Consider the following 22177-nt stretch of genomic DNA (forward strand, 5'->3'; position numbering starts at 1 on the left):
TCTATTGAAAACTAACAAACTATGTTCTCAGTCAACTTTGCAACATGATTCATCCTATTTTTAGGAAGGATCACATGTAGGAGCTTTTAAGCAAGTCTACACAGTCAACCATCATTTAGTCTTCTATGATTTCTAACACTCACCACATTCATATGAGCAAAAGGTTTCAACCGGACACATAGAAAGATATGGTCTTATAGTGTTGCCTCCCAACATATTCACCTCAAGGGTGATGTCAACAATAATAATTCATGACCACCCACATTCAGCTGGATATATATGTTTAGATCTTTCCCCAACATATGATTGTTGCCAAAGAGAAGATAAATGAAGTAGAGGAAGATACTTTGACTCTTGCACAAAAGTAAATACATAAAGGTAAAAGATAGGCCCTTCGCAGAGGGAATCAGAGGTTGTCATGTGCTTTTGGGTTGTATATTAAATCCCTTAGTGCAAAGGGACGTTACATTATATTGCCCCTTGTGATGGCAAAATTTATTATGCAATCCATCACTTTTATTATCACCATCACAAGTTTGTACAATGCTTAGTTTCCCTTACTCTAAATGATCAAACATATTTAGAAGCAATTTTTATTGCTTTGTGTACCGATGACAACTTACTTGAAGGATCTTACTCAATCCAAAGGTAGGTATGGTGGACTCTTGAAACATAGGTTTGGGTTTAAGGTTTCGGATGCACAAGTAGTATCTCTATTTAGTGCGGAGTTTTTGGCAAGAAAAGGTATTGGGAAAGCACCACATGTTAGAGGATCTATAACAATATAACTTCTATGTGAATGTGAACAAGCATAAATCATTACATTGTCTTCCTTGTCCAATGTTAACCATTTTTGCATATTATAATTAATGGGGGCTCACAATCATAAAAGATGACAAGGATAGTGTATTTGCATGTAAATCTTCTCTTGCCATGTTAATTCTTTCAAGTGTTGCATCACTGACCAATGCTATGTTTGCCAATCTTCAACAAATTTTACCACTTATACTTTTCATTATGTGATGTCACTACTTACTATAAGATTGGCATATGATCTTTTTCATTATTATTCTTTATTTTGAATGCAGCAAGAAAATAAATAAGCAAACTCAAACTAAACTTCATTATATAACTCTCACTCGGTTACATAAATAGATGGATAGATCACGAAACTAGCACTGAAAAGAAAAGGATTGAGCGAAACTTTTATTTGACTAGATTACATAATAGCTAAAGATCAAACGAGGATGGATAAAGATAAATAAAGGTGATGGCGATACGATACCTGGGAGGCTCCCCCAAGCTTGGCACAAGCCCAGGGGAGTGCCCATATCCGTGTACTCAAGTCTCCTTCTTTGGTGGTGAAGATGAAGGTGGTGGTGTGTTTTTCTTCTCCAACTTGCATGTGAGGCTAAAATTATCCTCCCTCAGACCTTCATTATCCAGCTTCAACTTTAATATCTTTTCACATAATGCCGCTTTGCTCTCCTACAGAAAACGGGAAGGGATAAATTGGAGCTTTGGTTTGTACTTGTTGGGGATGCTTGACCTCTTGAATTCCACGTGCATATCTCCAGGTTGAAGCAATGTATCTTCCTCTTCCTCGGAACTACCCCCTTTGCTTCTTTCATATACTCGTCTTCCTCCTCTGTAGTCCAGCCATAATGATCCACCTCTCCGTAGACCTTAGGGTTCGCGAAGAAATCAACGATGTAGCTCTCTCCCTTCGAATCTTGAGACGACATAATTTCGAGTGTGCGAGGAAAAATAGCTTGAAACAAGAACAAAGGATTTCTCCGTGGTACTGGGGTCAAATCATCGGGAGATATATATAGAGAGAATTTTTTTATAAGGGAATACGTGTTCCACAAGAAAACGGAGCGAGGAAGGTACCCGAGCGGCCCACTAGACATCAGGCCGCGCAAGGGGGGCTGGCGTGCCCTGGTGTCTAGTGGACACCGGGGTTGCCTTCCCGTGTGTTTTTAAGCTTCCTAAAATTTCTAAAATTCCAAAACTGCCAAAAAATATTTTTGCGGAATTTTCTAAGCCCGTTTACTTACCGTATCACATACCTCTTCTTTTAAGGGTTCTAGAGTGTTCTCGAAGGTCTCCCTAATGTGATCCTTATGTGTCATGGTTTGGATAATATTTGTTTCAACAGTAACTTGTGTACCTGAAATATAGTGCTTTATTCATTGTCCATTGACCACCTTCGGGTTAGTGCCTTCGGGATTATTGATCTTAATAGCTCCAGACCGATAGACTTCTTCCATAATATATGGTCCTTCCCATTTGGATAGAAGTTTTCCTGCAAGGAATCTAAGACGATAATTGTGCAATAGAACATAGTCACCAACTTTGAATTCTTGCTTTTGGATTCTTTTGTCATGCCAACTTTTAACTTTTTGTTTGAATAGTTTGGCATTTTCATAATCTTGGGTTCTCCATTCATCTAATGAGCTAATATCAAATAATCTCTTTTCACGAGCAAGTTTGAAATAATAGTGGACTTCTTTAATTGTCCAATAACCTTTATTTTCTAACTCAAGAGGTAAATGACATGCTTTCCCATAAACCATTTTATAAGGAGGCATACCAATAGGATTTTTATAAGTTGTTCTATAGGCGCACAATGCATCATTTAATTTCTTAGACCAATTCTTTAGGGACCTATTGACAGTATTTTGCAATATGAGTTTTATTTCTCTATTGGTTAATTCTACTTGACTACTATGCGAAGGATGGTAAGGAGATGCAATTATATGGTTAACATCATATCTAGCAAGCAGCTTACGGAAAGCACCATGAATAAAATGTGAACCGCCATCAGTCATTAAATATCTAGGGACTCCAAAACATGGGAAAAAACTTCCTTAAGCATCTTAATAGAGGTGTTATAATAAGCACTATTGGCTGGAATAGCTTCTACCCATTTAGTGACATAATCAACAACAACCAAAATATGTGTTTACCCATTGGAGGACGGAAAAGATCCCATATAATCAAATCCCCGAACATCAAATGGTTCAATAACGAGTGAATAATCTATAGGCATTTCTTGACGTATACTAATATTACCAATTCTTTGACATTCATCACAAGAGAGCACAAACTTACGAGCATCTTTGAAAATAGTAGGTGTTGGGGAACGTTGCATGGGAAACAAAAAAATTCCTATGCTCACCAAGATCAATCTAGGAGATGCACATCTACGAGAGGAGAGATTGTATCTACATACCCTTGTGATGTTGTATTACCGAGTGGTCCCTAGAGATACCTCTCCGTCCTACGGAGTAACAAATTCCAATCTCGATTCACGCCAAACCAACAGACACCCTCGAAGATACGTGTAGAGTACCTTTATAGTCACCCAGTTATGTTGTAACATTTGATACACACAAGGCATTCCTCCGGTGTCCGGGAGTTGCATGATCTCATGGTCGTAGGAACAGATACTTGACATGCAGAATACAGTAACAATAAACTGAGATGATCACATGCTACGTTCATAGTTTGGGTCTTGTCCATCACATCATTCTCCTAATGATGAATGATGTGATCCCATTATCAAATGACAACTCTTGTCTATGGTGAGGAAACCTTGACCATCTTTGATCAACGAGCTAGTCCATTCGAGGCTCACTAGGGACAGTGTGCTGTCTATGCATCCACACATGTATTTGAGTTTCCAATCAATACAATTCTAGCATGGATAATAAATGATTATCATGAAAAAGGAAATATAATGATAACCAATTTATTATTGCCTCTAGGGCATATTTCCAACAGTCTCCCACTTGAACTAGAGTCAATAATCTAGTTCACATCACTATGTGATTATAATGAATCTAACAACCATACAGTTCTAGGGTTTTATCATGTCTTGCTTGTGAGATAGGGTTTTAGTCAACACGTCTGAAAGATTCAGATCCGTGTGTACTTTTATAAATCTCTATGTCATACTGTAGATGCTTCTACCACGCTTCACTTGGAATAATTCCAAACGACCGCTCCACTATATGAATCCGATTTACTACTCAGAGTTATCCAGATTAGTGTCAAAGCTTGCATCGATGTAACCCTTTACGCCGAACTCTTTTATCACCTCCATAATCGAGAAAAATTCCTTAGTCCACTATGTACTAAGGATAAATTTGACCGTTGTTCAGTGAGTCAATCCTGGATCACTCTCTGTAACCCTTGACGGACTCATGGCAAGGCACACATTAGGTGCGGTACACAGCATGGCATACTATAGAGCCTACGACGAAGGCATAGGGGACGACATTTGTCCTTTCTCTTTCTTCTGTCGTGGTCGGCTTTTCAGTCTTGCTCAAATTCACACCTTACAATACAGTCAAGAACTCCTTTTTTGACTGGTCCATTTCGAACTCCTTCAAAATCTTGTCAAGGTATATATTCATTAAAAGTTATATCAAGCGTCTTGATCTATCTCTATAGATCTTCATGCTCAATGTTCAAGTAGCTCAATCTAGGTTTTCCTTTGAAAAACTCATTTCAAACAACCCTTTATGCTTTCCAGAAGTTCTACATTATTTTCGATCAACAATATGTCAACCACATATACTCATCAGAAATTATATAGTTCTCCCACTCACTTTCTTGGGAATATAAGTTTCTCATAAAACTTGTATAAAGCCAAAAACTTTGATCATCTTATCAAAGCATATATTCCAACTCCGAGATGCTTGCTCCAGTCCATAGAAGGATTGCTGGAGCCTGCATACTTATCAGCATCCTTAGGATCAACAAAACCTTCTGGTTGTATCAGATACAACCTTTCCTCAAGGAAACCTCGAGGAAACAATGTTTTGACATCCATGTGCAAGATTTAATAATTGAAAAATGCAGCAACTCCTAACATAATCCCAACAGACTTTAGCGTCGCTAGGGGTGAGAAAGCCTCATCGTAGTCAACTCCTTGAAGTTGTTGGAAACCTCTTTGCAACAAGTCGAGCTTTCTAAATGGTGACATTCACCACCATCGTTTCTCTTCCTTTTAAAGATCCACTTCTAGTTAATAGCCTTACGACCATCAAGTAGTTCTTCCAAATTCTACACTTTGTTTTCATACATGGATCCTATCTCGGATTTCATGACCTTCAGCCATTCATCGGAATCCGGGCCCACCATTGCTTCTGCATTTCTCGTAGGTTCATTGTTGTCCAGCAACATGACCTCCAAGACAGGGTTACCGTACGACTCTGTAGTAGTACGTGTCCTTGTCGACCTACGAGGTTTGTTAGTAACTTGATCCAAATCTTCATGATCACCATCATCTGCTTCCACTTCAACTGGTGTAGGCGCCACAGGAACAATTTCCTGCGCCCTTCTACTCTCTGGTCGAAGTGATGGTTCAATAACCTCATCAAGTTCCACCATCCTCCCACTCAATTATTTCTAGAGAAACTCTTTCTCGAGAAAGGACCCGTTTATGGAAACAAACACTTTGCTTTCGAATCTGAGATAGGAGGTATACACTATGAAGATGCATTTATCCGCTTTGGGTCCGAGCTTATCAGGCTGGATCCTTTTGACATAAGCATCATAGCCCCAAACTTTAAGAAATGACAACTTAGGTTTCTCCAAACCATAGTTCATACGGTGTCATCTCAATGGAATTACGTGTTACCCTATTTTAAAGTAAATGTGGTTGTCTCTAATGCCTAACCCCAAAACAATAGTGGTATTTCGATAAGAGATATCATAGTATGCACCATATCCAATAGGGCGCGACTATGATGTTCGGACACACCATCACACTATGGTGTTCCGGGTGGCATGAGTTGTGGAACAATTTTCACATTTTCTTAAATGTATACCAAACTCGCAACTCAGATATATATTTACCTCCACGATCACATCGTAGACATATTATCCTCTTGTCACGACGATCTCCAACTTCACCCTAAAATTGTTTGAAGTTTTCAATATTTTAGACTTGTGATTCATCAAGCAAATACACCTGTATTTACTCAAATGATTAGTGAAGTAAGAACATAACGATATCCACTGCGTGCCTCAGTACTCATTGGACTACATACATCAAAATGTGTTATTTCCAATAAGTTTCTTGCCCGTTCCATCACAGGAAAACGAGGAATTCAGTCATCTTGTCCATGTGGCATGATTTGCATGCCTCAAGTGATTCAAAATCAAGTGAGTCCAAACGATACATCTGCATAGAGTTTCTTCATGCGTCTACACCAATAGGCATGGTTCGCATGTCTCAAACGATTCAAAAACGAGTGAGTCCAAAGATCCATCATCATGGAGGTTATTCATGTGTTTCATACCAATATGACTCAAGCGACAGTACCACAAGTAAGTGGTGTTATCATTACTATTTTGTATCTTTTGGCATCAATATTATGAACATGTGTACCACTAGGACCGAGATTCAATAAACCATTCACATTGGTGCATGACCATTGAGGTATTATTCATGTAAGGAGAATAACCTTTACTCTCTCACTTAAATGAATAACCTTATTGCAATAAACACGATCTAATCATGTTCATGCTCAGCACAAACACCAAATAACATTTATGTAGGTTCAACACTAATCCCGATAGTAGAGGGAGCGTGCGATGTTGATCACATCAACCTTGGAATCACTTCCAACACACATCGTCACCTCACCCTTAGCTAGTGTTCGTTTAATCTGTAGCTTTTATTTTGAGTTACTAACATTTAGCAAGTGAACCGGTATCCAATACCGACGTGCTACTAGGAGTACTAGTAAGGTACACATCAATAACATGTATATCAAATATACTATTGTCGACGTTGCCAGCCTACTTATCTACCAAGTATCTAGGGTAGTTCCGCTTCAGTGACCGTTTTCCTCATAATAGAAGCACTTAGTCTTGGGTTTGGGTTCAACCTTGGGTTTCTTTACTAGAACGACAACTGGGTTGCCATTCATGAAGTACCCCTTCGTGCCCTTGCCCTTCTTAAAACTAGTGGTTTTACTAACCATCAACAATTGATGCTCCTAATTGATTTCTATTTTCATGGTGTCAAACATCGCAAACAGCTCACGGATCATCATATCAATCCCTGACATGTTATAGTTCATCATGAAACTCAGTAGCTTGGTGGCAGTGTATTCGCTACGTGCAGTCCCGTTCACGTCCCATCGTGTAGCTTCCAAAGTCTATCTTGAGGAGGAGGAGGACTCATCGGCCCAGTCCGAGGAGCCTAGTCCGTTTGGGCTAGGACCCCGTATTTCATGACACTGATGGAACCAATCCTTTAGGGTTTTAAGTTCTAGATTTGTCACTGATGGTCAAATTTTTCTGAATTTATTTTCAACCTTCTAGCAATGTGTGTTCATTGAAAAGAAACGTTCCCATCAAATACACATGTGTTTGTGATGACTTTGTTAATCTGAAGATGGTGTATGAGGTCAGTATCTTAGGTTGCTCGTGGAGATACGGTGTGCGTACATGTTCATAGAGGCAAACATGTACTGTGTTAAATAAAATGCCAAAACTCCATTTTTATTTTACAATAGTAATGTTTGGTGCCGCCGCGCCCATGTATACAAAGTCTACTGTCCCAAACAAACTATGGATGACAGAGGGGATCCCATGTGCATATATGCAACCCAGAGGATTTATACTACACAAACCTACGAGCGGCAACCATAGGGTAAAGAAGTCAAGCGGTTCGATAGTCAACTTGACCGCCTCACACGGAACTACATGTAACTAGTTTTATCTTAAAATTCATGGAACCAAAGAAACCTACTCCGCATTACATGATACTGACGACGAGATGCCGTCACTCCTCGTTGAGTTGAATTACGGACTTGTGGTGCACTACAATATAATGGTCGTGGATCATATCAGTCCATTCAAACAGACGGTGAAGAGGAAAGTCAGACATTTCCCGTCTTGCAGGGGACGGGGCCAGCCAGCTCGTCAGAAGTTTGAGCACATAATAATACGAACGTAGCAGCTACGTATAGCATGCATCCCTGTCCATATTTATTGGTACGACATTTTAAAGTCACAAGCAAGCTCCTTCCGTCCGCCTAACCCCGTTTAGACGCGATGCCGCGAGCAAAAATGTCGTGCGAACGACCGGCTGAACGTGGACCGTTTCCGTGCCCTGGCCGTTGGCATGTCACGACGCCCCCTTCGTGTGCGCGGCCCGGGAGAAGCAGCGCATGTGCGCCGCCCCGGATCCCACCACACCAACCGCTGAAGCGGAGCCTCGATCCGTAGGATAGTTCCTTCGTTCGTTCGTTGGTTGGTTGTGGCAGTCCTGTACGTGCCCTCCTACCAGCTCGCGTGAAGACCAGCTGTCTGTTCCCGAATCGGGCAGCCATGGTTGACCCATGGCACCTTGCCACCACTTTTGCTAGTCAGTAAACGAGAGGAACGGATATCAAATTGTCAAGTGCTCTCGGCCTCTCACTTGCATGCTCCAAAGAGCGCGCGCTCGGCTCGGCTCGGCTCTTCTCTGATTCTCTTCTCTTCCACGACCGGTTCGTTTCGCGCTGATCGGATCCCGAGGAATTATTGGTGCGCGCAGCACGCGACCCGCTTGTGTGCTTTACTAATCATCCCCGCACGGTCGGTCACCACCGTGCAGAGCGGTGCGGTGCGGTGCGGTTTGGCGTCGGCGCGAGCTCGCAGAGACATGCTCTGAGAGGGAGGCTGCAACTGGAAGCCCCCGATTCCGAAGCGAGCATGAGGACGATGATCCGGCTCCTCCTCCTGGTCGCGGCCGTCTGCTGCTTCTCCCCCTCCGGCTGCGTCGCCGCCAGCGACAGCATCGACGTGGCCGCGTCCGTCGCCGGCAACCAGACGCTGGTGTCGGCGCGCGGGATCTTCGAGCTCGGCTTCTTCAGCCCGCCCGGCGGCCGGACGTACCTCGGCATCTGGTATGCGGGCATCCCCAACAGGACCGTCGTGTGGGTCGCCAACCGCAACGACCCGCTCGTCAGCGGCCCCGGCGTCCTCCGCCTCTCCCCCGACGGCCGCCTCCTCGTCCTCGACCGCCAGAACAGCACCGTCTGGTCCTCCCCGGCGCCCACCAGCCGCCTGACCGCGGGCGCCGTCGCTCGGCTCGGCGACAACGGCAACTTCCTCCTGAGCTCGGACGGGAGCGGCTCGCCCCAGAGCGTGGCGTGGCAGAGCTTCGACTACCCGACGGACACGCTGCTCCCGGGCATGAAGCTCGGGGTGGATGTCAAGAGGGGCCTCACCAGGAACCTCACGTCGTGGAGCAGCCCCACCGACCCCTCGCCGGGGCAGTACACGTTCAAGCTCGTCCCCGGCGGGCTCCCGGAGTTCTTCCTCTTCCAGGGCACCGACAAAATCTACGCCAGCGGGCCGTTCAACGGCGCCGGGCTCACCGGCGTGCCCAACCTCAAGTCCAAGGACTTCCTCTTCGCCGTCGTGGACAGCCCCGACGAGACGTACTACAGCTACTCCATCACCAACCCGTCGCTGCTGCGGTCGCGGTTCCTCATGGACGGCACGGCGGGGCGGGTGCAGCGCTACGTCTGGGCCAGCGGCCAGAGCCAGTGGAGCAGCTTCTGGTACTACCCGACCGACCCATGCGACACCTACGGCTATTGCGGGGCGTTCGGGTACTGCGACATGAGCCTCAACCCGCTCTGCAGCTGCCTGCCGGGGTTCCAGCCGCGGTCGACGGAGCAGTGGAACCTCCGGGACGGGACCGGCGGGTGCGTCAGGACGACCAACCTGAGCTGCGGCGCCGGGGACGGGTTCTGGCCGGTGAACCGGATGAAGCTGCCGGAGGCGACCAACGCGACGGTGTATGCCGACATGACGCTGGACCGGTGCAGGCATGTGTGCCTGGCTAACTGCAGCTGCAGAGCCTACTCCGCCGCGAACGTCAGCGGCGGGATCAACCGCGGGTGCGTCATCTGGGGCATCGATCTGATGGACATGAGGCAGTATCCGGACGTCGTGCAGGACGTGTACATCCGGCTCGCGCAGTCTGAGGTTGACGCCTTGATTGCCGCAGGTTCGATCTCTCATCATCTTCTCCAGCTCTCTCCATACTGAGCACAGCACATTTTAGTTAGTATTTCAGTTTAATGCAGCTCTATGGTTTCATCACTGTTAAACACTCATTTCTTACATCTAACTTGTTCTTGGAAGAAAAGAGATTTGGGATGATTTTTTGCTTACTAGAGTTAGGAATGTAGCCATGTATGTTAGCTAGAGCCTAGAAGTAACAAACTTCCACTGGCCGTTACGGGCCCATTCAGAGGATCCAGCATCACATCACATCACCAAAACGTTTGCTGGCCGGTCTAGTTGCAGCATATGCGTCCAAACATCCCTGTCGAGGTACAACATCAATGTGTTCTCTGTTTCTTCTCCATCCATAACCATCTGATAGCTATCAAACCGTGTTCTCTTGCACGGCCATTTTCTCTTGGTCGACAATCCGGATGGGCCGTGCACGTGGACGAACTGGCACCACTTTCCTCCCCTATTCGGTATTCAATGTGAATCCAGCTGTTTCGTTGGGTCATAAGAGTTTGGCCAGTCGATGAAACAGTCGCAATGGATATATTTTTTGAGGGCAAAGTCGCAATGGATATTTATTGTTCGGTGAGCCTCATACTAGTCCAAGCTTACCTATCCGTCAGTCCTTGGGTAGAATAGCACCAAACTCGCTGGATTACTTAGTTTAAAAGATAATCACTGGATTAGGCGCCGTGCAACCCACACAAGAAACGCCACTATAAACTCGAATATGCATCACCACCCAACCTGAAAGCGACATGATTACAGGAAATGTCCCGTGGATATGGTAAACTAAGATCAAGTACTACTTGGACTGGAAAAGTTCATAATTGACGCAAGAACCAGTGCTAGACCGGGTCACCTGACCTTCACCGCTGCTTTGATTTTCAGCTAGCCGCCAGCGCCCAAACAGGAAGCTGCTGGTCGCAGGCGTCGCTACTGCGTCCGTCGTGCTTCTTCTGGGCGTGATTTTCGGCTGCTGCTGTTTCTGGAGGGCCAGGGCAAGGAAGAAGCGTCAGGCCAAAACGGCGCCAAGTAGTCATGACGACGTGCTTCCGCTGAGGCACAGGAAGCACCCGGCGGCGAGCCCGGCACGGAATCAACGGCTGGAGGAGAGCAGGATGGGTTCGGAAAAAGATCTTGACCTTCCCTTCTACGATCTAGAAGTGATTCTCACTGCAACGGATGACTTCTCCCCGGATTGTAAGATAGGGCAGGGTGGATTTGGTTCCGTCTATATGGTACGTACGTATATATAAGAATCAGTTAACACTGGATTTTGCTGCTGTAGATTTTGATTTTAATGGATCTGCAATTCAATGAGCAGGGAAAACTTGAGGACGGACAAGAAGTAGCTGTCAAGAGGTTATCCAAGAAATCGGTGCAGGGTGTTGGGGAATTCAAGAACGAGGTGAAACTGATAGCAAAGCTTCAGCATAGGAACCTTGTGAAGCTGCTCGGTTGCTGCATCGATGATGACGAGAGAATGTTGGTCTACGAGTTCATGCCCAACAACAGCCTAGACACGTTCATATTTGGTCAGTACATTTTCTTTGCGGAGACAGCTTCTAACTTCTTATGCTGGGATTACACCCGCAATGTGCTTACCACACTACATATATTTGTGTTGCAGATGAAGAAAAGCGCAAGATATTAGTATGGAAGAACCGTTTTGAGATCATTCTAGGGATTGCGAGGGGTCTGCTTTATCTCCATGAAGATTCAAGGGTCAGGATCATCCATAGGGATATGAAGGCAAGCAATGTGTTATTAGACAGAAATATGATCCCCAAAATCTCCGACTTTGGCATCGCGAGAATGTTTGGAGGTGATCAGACAACTGAATATACCATGAAGGTCATCGGGACATAGTGAGTACTGTCTCTCCATTAATGCTTACACATACTACCTTTGAAAATGGGCCTTCATGCTGACTAGTGAGATGGTGGTTTTCAGCGGCTACATGTCTCCGGAATATGCAATGGACGGCGTGTTCTCTATGAAGTCTGATATCTACAGCTTCGGCGTCCTGGTGATAGAGATCATCACTGGCAAGAGGAATCGAGGCTTTTACGACGATGAGCTTGATCTCAACCTCCTTGGTTATGTAAGTACAAGCATGATTAATTGTCAAAAGTGATCGATCTTTCATTGTTTCTGTTGCTAATATTACAATCACGTTGATCATTTTTTAGGCTTGGATGTTGTGGAAAGAAGGTCGGGGTGTGGAGCTACTGGATGAAGCAATGGGCGGCACCTTTGACTACGATGTGGTGCTCAGGTGCATACAGGTCGCTCTGCTGTGTGTTCAAGTGCATCCTAGGAGCAGGCCACTGATGTCCTCAGTTGTCATGCTGCTGAGCAGTGAGAATGCAACAATGCCAGAGCCAAACGAGCCTGGAGTAAACATTGGGAAGAACACGTCTGACACTGAATCGTCTCAAACCCAGACAGCAATGAGTTTAACAGAAACTGCAATAGATGCTAGGTAGTTTAGGGTACGAATTCTTGTTGATTTGTTGCTCTAAAGGAATAGTTTGTACAGCATATCTAGGCATTTATATTTTACCTATCGTCACAACCTCTTGGAATGTTTTAACTAGGACATGCAAAGTTTAATAACTCATCAAAGAGCTACATCATTGCATAATAAACATATGCGTTTATTTTCAGAAAACAGGCACAAGGAGCGCCTGGTTTTAATTTAATATAAATGTTCTCCAAGCCAAAGCACAAGGAGCCCAAAGCGCCCAAGCTAAAGCACTAAACGTTCTCCAAGCCAAAGGACGATGCTGCTGGCGGGAGTTGTTTAACAACATTGGGATCTCTGTCATAGGGCTAGGGTTTCAAGAGGAATGAAAGCACTCATGAACGCAACTCCCCATAAATTTGGCAGGGGCAAATCGAAAAAATGATGTGATTGGCGTCTTCAGGCGTACCACACAAAGCACAACAACCATTGCTCCGGCTATAGCGTTTTTGAAGGTTTAATAGCAGATTGCACACGGTCCTAAGCCGCATCCATAGAAAAAATACGCACTCTAGGGGGCGAGAATGGCTTTTGGGCACACCCACGCACATTGCATCCACGGTGCACTCACAATCAAAAACTTAGCAAAACATTTTAAAAATATCTGAAACTTTGTGGCTGTGGTAATAACCAAATGTTTTAGGTGCTTGTAAAATTTGGTGGCGTAATGGCATCCGAGGTGCTTTGTACAAAAAAAAACAAAGTTTGTGTTGAAAACATGTGAACAGTAACATGGGTTCAGCACATAATTTGTATTTCGTCTTGTATGAAGATCATTTGATGTTTTTTGATGACCAAACTTTGCAAGCACCTAAAGCATTTGCTCATAATCACATCCATCAAGTTTCAGATTTTTTCTAATTTTTTAAAATTATTGTTTACTTCGTGGGTGCACCGAAGGTGGATGCAACCACTACTTTCCCTTTAGGAGGCACACGCACTACAACACGTACATTAATAGCAGGCACTTTAAAATGCCTTAGAAAGCCCATATAATGGCAGCTTAGAGAAAAGAAGGCATTTCCAAAATATGCTAGAGATGGTCACGAAGGAAAAGGTCTTTTAAGGCATTTTTTAGAACGCCTCCAAAGATCAACACAGAGGCATGTTTAAAACGCCAGCAAGCTCAATTTAAGGCATTTTTTTTAGAATGCCTCAAAAGATCAACACACATGCGCTTTTTTAGAACGCCAACAAGTTCAATTAAAGGCATTTTTCAGAATGCCTCCAAAGACTATTTGTAGCATTTCTCATACTGCCTTTACAAATTATGCCTGGCATCTCTCATACTGCCTTCAAAACATTTTTGTGGCATTTCTAAATAATGCCTCTAAACCATTATGTGGCATCTTTTGTGGCATCTGGATCTGGTAGCAATATGAAGAAGTGTTCCAGCAATATGAAGAAGTGACAGCAATATGATCAGGTGTAAAATTGACACAGACAAGAAGTGACAGCAATATGAAGAAGTTCTAGCAATATGAAGTTCCAGCAATATTGCATGCATGGGATCTTTTGTGGCATCTGGATCATGCTTCCTCTTAATTCCTCTATTTTGTGACAGCAATATGAAGAAGTGTTCCAGCTTGATGCAATCAATCATAGACTGACACAGACAAGAGCAAGCCAATCAGCGGTGTGTCACCTTCAACTTCAACCTTCAGGAGTGTACCGGCATTTCTAGGCATCTACAAGAGCAAAGAATGTTCTCAGCAATGTAACAGGGTTACACAGACATGCATGCAAGAAAAAAGGGCCAGTAAACCTCATGCTCTAATTCGCTACAGGAAAAAAGGCTCCACGTTCTCTTGTTTAGCAGAATGTAGTTCAGCTTCAACTTGAGCAAGGCGCTCCGAAGCCACTCCGCCTACTAATAGACCAAGGCCACTTGGCCTTCCTTTCTTTTCTTTTGGGAAAATTGATGAATAAAGATCACCATCACGGGCCTCCTCACCAATCAAAGAAGGATCTGCCCGAATCCTTTTTTTAATGTCATCCTGGAAGGTTCATATAATAGTAGGGTTACAAGCATGAATTTTATTAAGCAATGAATAAAGCAGTATCAAATGAAAGCTACCTAGGATGGTAATAGAACAGAGCACTATCAAGTGAACTACATACCATTTTTACTCCACTTTGTTGGTTGACTGGATATCCATCCTTTTTCGTATGTGTAACCATGTAAAGCTTGGCACGCCCAATTTCCCTACCCTCTACCATCTCCTGAAGCAGAGATGAAATGTTGAGATGGTAGTTAGACGATTTAATAATACACTAGTTAACAAGCCTAGGTATTACCATTTGATCAAGGACAACTGCAAAACTTCGTGATCCAGCGGTGTGGGTCCCGTTGCATCCCTCGAGTTGCGATGCCCGAGTGGCCTTGTTTCTCTCAGATTTTTCCTGGACACACAAATATGGTGAAGAAACTCATAACAAGCTTATATGTAGAATAAATATTCAGCATAGGATACAAAACTACAACATTGAGTACTCACCTTAGCTTTGTCTGTTCTCCAGTGTTTTACTAGCCACTCCCACTGTCCAATTGGGATTCTATTATCGCAACCATTAAGAATATTCCGTGCCCGTGACAAATCAGCTTTGTAGTATTTCCTCTTTAAAACAACCTTGAAGCCTTTCCATTTTTTACTTGCTGATCTCAACACCCATCTTTTGTATGACTCATCAATGTTGGAAAAAGCCTATTTATAAAATATAGTTGTGGCAATATGTAGAACTTGTTCATTGAAGAAGAAAATGACTTGTTTGTTGAAGATGCAAATATGTATGTTAGATTGCATTGACATACCTCGACAGAATCCCACAACTTTTCTTTCTCTAACTTTGGTACTTTGCTCCAGTTTTGAGCAGCTAAGGATATTTCTTTTCCTTTCACTAGGGTTCCAATAAAATTTGTCAGCACCAAATCTGTTGAACTTCAAATTAATCTTGTTATCAACATCATGTTCTTTCCAGAAGCGCCTCATGTGAGTAGGTCCTCTTCTAGTCTTCTCTACAATTTCTGGTATACGAACAGATAGCAACTACCATTATTCCCATGCATAACAAGCACATGTAAATTCTTTTATGCCCTTAGAACTAACCATGTGTTTGCTGATGTTCTTGTCTAACTTCCTCTTCTTGTTCATGTTCATCTTCTTGTCCAGACTTACCTTCTTCATCTTCTGATTCAGTTTCATCACCATGTTCAGCGTCATCTTCTCCATCTTCTGATTCAGTTTCATCACCACTTCCATCATGGCTCCTTAAGTCATCATGTTCTTCGGCTCTAGACTTCTTCAAAATCAATACAAAAAAACAAGATGAGTAATAAAAACAAGTGTTCAAAGTTATCCATGTTGAGCTCCTCAAGACCATCAGAAGTAATAAAAAAAACAAGAAGTCACCAAGCATTTAAAGAGCTTACCATAGTGAAGTGTTTTAATTTATCCCTATTTGAAGCTTCTGTTTTAATTTGTTTGATAACATTGATGCATTCCATTTGTGGTAGATTAACTTGTCTGACTCTATAATTCAGCTCACTCAATCTTCGTTCATGGTTAGATACATGGGACTGATTGAATGCATCAGATGTTGATCCCGAAGTCATCATATTTCCTGGCATGTACAATTCGAAACTCAGTTAGAAAATACAGTATCAAAACTAAGATAAAAACACCAACGATAGCAACTTCTCATTCGACATTTAGTTTAAAAACAAAAAATAACTCTCACCTGGTCCTAGCCTAATATTCATCATTCCCATCAATTCTAGCATCCATATCAAAGAAGTCTCTTATAGGTGGATGAACCACGGCGTACCAATCCTTCTCTATAGAATCTTGTACATAATAGACTTGGGTGGCTTGACTTGCGAGGATAAATGGCTCATCAAATATATCACTACCGCTGCTTAGCAAGTGGTTAAAATTCACTTCAGTTATTCCATATGGTTCCTTTCGAACCCCAGCATCAGGGCGAACACTATCGACCCAATCGGACTTGAATAAAACTACTTGCCTTTGTTAGAATAATTCAGCTCAACTATTTCAGTGATTTGTCCATAATAAGCAACATCTCCTAAAGCTGGATTCTTATCTTTAGCACTTGAGAAACTAGATGTCTTTGCAATCCTAGATACTCCATCGCACCGTGTTTCTTTGCCATCACCATATCCCCTTGTGTGGAAAGTGCATCCATTTATGGAGTAAGCATTATACTTCTTCACCATCCGATATGGCTTTTGTGCTAAGACTTTAACTTCTTCAGGAATCTTAACATTATTGGAAATCAATGATTGAACCTAGATACATAACATAGTCAATGCAATATCGCCACATGAAGTGGTTTAAGAATTTTAGCGTGTGATCACAGAACTTACATGGTTAGCAAACCAAGTGTGGAAACTATTGTGATGGGCACGTTCTACATCACGTATTCTTCTGCGTTGACCCACTGATAGAATATCATGATGTTGTGTACAGGAACATGAGAGAGGGTTATTACTAGTTCAAAGAGCATGGAGAGTATGGAACAGGTGTTGAGAAACTTACTGGACATAGGGAGCAATGTGGGGGTAATTTACCAGCACATATCTTTGTGCTTGAATCCATGATGTGTAGTCTAGTTCTTTAAAACAAGGAGCAAATAGAGGACGACCGACTATTCTCAAGTATGGTTGCTGGTTTGTCGAGTCATTGGGGACAATACAATCACTATGACGTCCTCCTTGAGTGAATTTGGTTGGACAATCATGCAAATATCGCGAGCAAAATGTAAGAGTGTCATCCAAAACATATCCCTCTGCTATTGATCCCTTCGGGTGACTTAGCGTATGGACCATACTTTTCAACTTGCCCAAAAACCTCTCAACTGCCCACATGCTTCGATAATGAAGCGATCCAGCAATCCTTATTTCAAATTTTATGAAGTTGCTAGTTCCTTCAAAATACTCGACAGAAGACCTTGCTTCTCGCATCCAACTCTTATCCATTCTCAACTGAATAGAACCAAGTTGTACACTCCTTCTGGGAGTACAACTAGCTTATTGTGCAAGTGCCAGTAATTAGTGTATCTATATAGCACGAATATACATGTATTAATCAGTTCGGTGCTTCTCCAACAATAGTCAAACTGCACAATGTCAAACCAAAATGATTGTTGAGGAGAATTATCTCAAACGATGTAGAAAAGGAAAGTAGCCGGGAGAGTTTCATCTAGCACATACATATAGTCAATCTACATGTATTAAACCATGTAGAACATCTAGCACAAACACAAAAGGAAAGTAAAATGATGTAGAAAAGTTCAGGAGAATTATCTCAAACACCTTGTGTGCACCTGGGGTTGGATCAACAAAAACAACAGAACGTGAGCGAGCTTGATGCGTGCACAGCAACAGAACGTGAACGTGGGCCACCTTCCTCCTCCTCCGTCGCCTCCTCTCCGGCCGGTGCCTAGATATCCCCACAGCAAGATCGGGAAGTAGAGAAGAAAAGGTCCAGCGCGGGATTGCATTGCAGGCCGCGGCGCCGAGGCGGCCGCTACGGCTGTGGCACTCCGACGTGGGACACCGGCGGCGGGCAGCGCGTTCGAGATGTGCAGAGATGGGCAGAGATGTGGGAGTTTTCTTTTTTCTTTTTTTATTACCTTAGTTATCATGTATACAAGAGAGAGGTGGGAGGGTTGTTTCGTAAATAGTCGAAAATCAAGGGTCAAATTGTATAATAAAATAAGTATTCAAGCGCTCTCGGCCGGAACGCCAGTAACACTTAGAGTTAGAGGCATTTTCTAAATTCGCTTCATAGGCTGTGAGCTTCGGAGGCATTTTTTTAAACTGCCACTAGTACATGATTTTAAGGCATTTTAAAAAATCGCCGCTAATAACATGCCTCTTAATGATCGTACGTGTTGTAGTGAGAAGCGAACGCTTCGCTAGCAAGAGCATGTGGCTCGGCTGCAATGGCCGACATGGACGGTAATAAGGCGTAAAGAGCCTTGTATGAAATCCCCGCCAAAAGCTAGAATTTGACGTCTTTACCATTGCCGGTAGAAAAATTCCGTTCCTAGGTTGGAGATGCCTTGCACTTTTGGATCCCATTCCAAATATGATATCCCTTAACATAACAAGCGAAGAAATAATAGTCTGGGTAGTATTTCACATTAAGAATCGTAGCACTGATTTGGATTTGGGGATCTAGCATCGTCGTGCTCCTCTTGACGGCCTCGTAGTTACACTAGTGAGTTGCCAAGCGAAAGCTCCATGCCTTGGTGCCAACAACGGCGACATCCAAGGGTGACGTGCTCTTCTTGAAGATGTTGTTGCGGTTCTTCTTCTCGTGTCAAGGCTCCGGGTGAAGACCTTTGTTCGATGGACTCGGCAGCGACGACGCTCTGTGCATTGTTTTCCATCTTAAGGATGTTGTCGTGGAGCCTAGGTTTGCTAGGTCGTAGCATGCGGGTGTTTAGCTCGCCCGGTGCGTGTTACCTGTAGCGTAGTCGAGTGCTTTTTACGTGTGCCAGATATCTCAGGTCGGCTTTGTAAGAGGGCTACCTCACCGTTTTGTATCATTCGGCCGTATACTTTTGTGGTTGTTGCTTTTATATAAAGTGGGATGAAAGCTTGTTTTGAGCAAAGAATCCTAGCCCAAAGCATGTGATCTTTCTCGCAAATCTTCCATATCCATTTGGTGACAAGAGGGAGATTCATTTCTAGAATTGGAGATCCCTAAGGCAATTCTTAGGTTGACGTAGATCAGCCCATCTTGTTTCTTGACATGAGCATACTTATTTGTACTTATCCGGCACTTAGCTGGTTGTGTGCACTTGTTTAAAAAAGAGGATGCACCCCGCCCTACATCTGGACGATGCATGCAGCCATTTTATTAAATATTCATCAAGTCCTTTACAAAGTACTACATCAGTATATCTCAAACCACCATGTTGATAACATATGTCGTTACACCTATCACATTGATGAAGGGGTGCCGAATGTTTGGGCCAAATACCAAATAGACATCACACCAAACCCTAACATCTAAAGCCGGATGTCCCATTCCACCCACATCGTCGGGATTGGGTGACACACCGGTCCGACGCACCCCCAGTGGGCACCAACATACACACCGCAAGGAGCGTCACCTCCGTCTTCCACCGATCCATCCTCAAAGCAGCTACTAATGCATCTACCTTGCCATGCCTCTCTGCCATCGACGTCACCAGGACGCCAAACATCGTCTTCCTCCTGCGCGAGTCCATCGCCACACACCGGACGCCGAGCCGCCACTGCTCCACGCCGCCGAGATCCATCACCATGAATATGTAGGATGAAGCACCGCTCCACCAAAGAAGTCATCCACTTGACCCTCGAGCCTGCGTACACCTCCAAGAAAGATGTCCCCAAGGGGAAACGACACAAGAGTGTCGCCGTTGTCCGATCTACTAATCTAGGGTTTCCATCTACGCATGAACCTAGCTCATGATGCCACTGTTGGGGAACGTCGCATGGGAAACAAAAAATTTCCTACGCGCACGAAGACTTATCATGGTGATGTCCATCTACGAGAGGGGATGAGTGATCCACGTACCCTTGTAGATCGTACAGCAGAAGCGTTAGAGAACGCGGTTGATGTAGTGGAACGTCCTCACGTCCCTCGATCCGCCCCGCGAACAATCCCGCGATCAGTCCCACGATCTAGTACCGAACGGACGGCACCTCCGCGTTCAGCACACGTACAGCTCGACGATGATCTCGGCCTTCTTGATCCAGCAAGAGAGACGGAGAGGTAGAAGAGTTCTCCGGCAGCGTGACGGCACTCTGGAGGTTGGTGATGATCTCGTCTCAGCAGGGCTCCGCCCGAGCTCCGCAGAAACGCGATCTAGAGGAAAAACTATGGAGGTATGTGGTCGGGCAGCCGTGAGAAAGTCGTCTCAAATCTGCCCTAAAAGCCCCATATATATAGGAGGAGGGAGGGGGACCTTGCCTTGGGGTCCAAGGGATCCCCAAGGGGTCGGCCGAGCCAGGGGGGAGGACTCCCCCCCCCCAAACCGAGTCCTACTTGGTTTGGTGGGAGGGAGTCCTTCCCCCTTCCCACTTCTTCCCTTTTTTTTCTCTCCTTTGATTTTTTCTCTCTTGGCGCATAGGGGATTGGTGGGCTGTCCCACCAGCCCACTAAGGGCTGGTGTGACCCCCCCAAATGCCTATGGGCTTCCCCGGAGTGGGTTGCCCCCCTCCGGTGAACTCCCGGAACCCATTCGTCATTCCCGGTACATTCCCGGTAACTCCGAAAACCTTCCGGTAATCAAATGAGGTCATCCTATATATCAATCTTCGTTTCCGGACCATTCCGGAAACCCTCGTGACGTCCGTGATCTCACACGGGACTCCGAACAACATTCGATAACCAACCATATAACTCAAATACGCATAAAACAACGTCGAACCTTAAGTGTGCAGACCCTGCGGGTTCGAGAACTATGTAGACATGACCCGAGAGACTCCTCGGTCAATATCCAATAGCGGGACCTGGATGCCCATATTGGATCCTACATATTCTACGAAGATCTTATCGTTTGAACCTCAGTGCCAAGGATTCGTATAATCCCTGTCATTCCTTTTGTCCTTCGGTATGTTACTTGCCCGAGATTCGATCGTCAGTATCCGCATACCTATTTCAATCTCGTTTATCGGCAAGTCTCTTTACTCGTTCCGTAATACAAGATCCCGCAACTTACACTAAGTTACATTGCTTGCAAGGCTTGTGTGTGATGTTGTATTACCGAGTGGGCCCCGAGATACCTCTCCGTCATACGGAGTAACAAATCCCAGTCTTGATCCATACTAACTCAACTAACACCTTCGGAGATACCTGTAGAGCATCTTTATAGTCACCCAGTTACGTTGTGACGTTTGATACACACAAGGCATTCCTCCGGTGTCAGTGAGTTATATGATCTCATGGTCATAGGAATAAATACTTGACACGCAGAAAACAGTAGCAACAAAATGACACGATCAACATGCTACGTCTATTAGTTTGGGTCTAGTCCATCACGTGATTCTCCCAATGACGTGATCCAGTTATCAAGTAACAACACCTTGTTCATAATCAGAAGACACTGACTATCATCGATCAACTGGCTAGCCAACTAGAGGCATGCTAGGGACGGTGTTTTGTCTATGTATCCACACATGTAAATGAGTCTTCATTCAATACAATTATAGCATGGATAATAAACTATTATCTTGATACATGAATTATAATAATAACTATACATTTATTATTGCCTCTAGGGCATAATTCCAACAGTCTCCCACTTGCACTAGAGTCAATAATCTAGCCCTCACATCACCATGTGAATTACATTGTAATAAATCTAACACCCATACAGTTCTGGTGTCGATCATGATTTGGCCGTGGAAGAGGTTTAGTCAGCGGGTCTGCTACATTCAGATCCGTGTGCACTTTGCATATATTTACGTCCTCCTCCTCGACGTAGTCGCGGATGAGGTTGAAGCGTCCTTTGATGTGTCTGGTCTTCTTGTGAAACCTTGGTTCCTTTGCTAAAGCAATGGCACTAGTGTTGTCACAGAACAAGGTTATT

General features: G+C 44.1%; 1 protein-coding gene across 1 annotated transcript; it reads left to right on the forward strand.

Moving 5' to 3' along the window:
* The first annotated feature begins 8107 nt into the window (after window positions 1-8107).
* Window positions 8108-12713, forward strand: LOC123444585 (receptor-like serine/threonine-protein kinase SD1-8). The gene is made up of 6 exons (XM_045121363.1): window positions 8108-10030; window positions 10933-11282; window positions 11369-11579; window positions 11675-11912; window positions 11998-12148; window positions 12237-12713. The coding sequence occupies exons 1-6, from the start codon at window positions 8725-8727 to the stop codon at window positions 12531-12533; spliced, it is 2553 nt and encodes an 850-aa protein (XP_044977298.1). The 5' UTR covers window positions 8108-8724; the 3' UTR covers window positions 12534-12713.
* The last annotated feature ends 9464 nt before the right edge of the window (window positions 12714-22177 follow it).

The sequence above is a fragment of the Hordeum vulgare genome, chromosome 3H, assembly GCF_904849725.1.
Source record: "Hordeum vulgare subsp. vulgare chromosome 3H, MorexV3_pseudomolecules_assembly, whole genome shotgun sequence".
Taxonomy (NCBI): Eukaryota; Viridiplantae; Streptophyta; class Magnoliopsida; order Poales; family Poaceae; genus Hordeum; species Hordeum vulgare.

Bases quoted from the DNA above. Each gene is read 5' to 3' on its own strand.
- LOC123444585 (XM_045121363.1), top strand. From the start codon at position 8,725: ATGAGGACGATGATCCGGCTCCTCCTCCTGGTCGCGGCCGTCTGCTGC. The intron at 11,283-11,368 runs GTACGTACGTAT...TTCAATGAGCAG, and splicing joins GATTTGGTTCCGTCTATATG to GGAAAACTTGAGGACGGACA. The intron at 11,580-11,674 runs GTCAGTACATTT...TTTGTGTTGCAG, and splicing joins CCTAGACACGTTCATATTTG to ATGAAGAAAAGCGCAAGATA.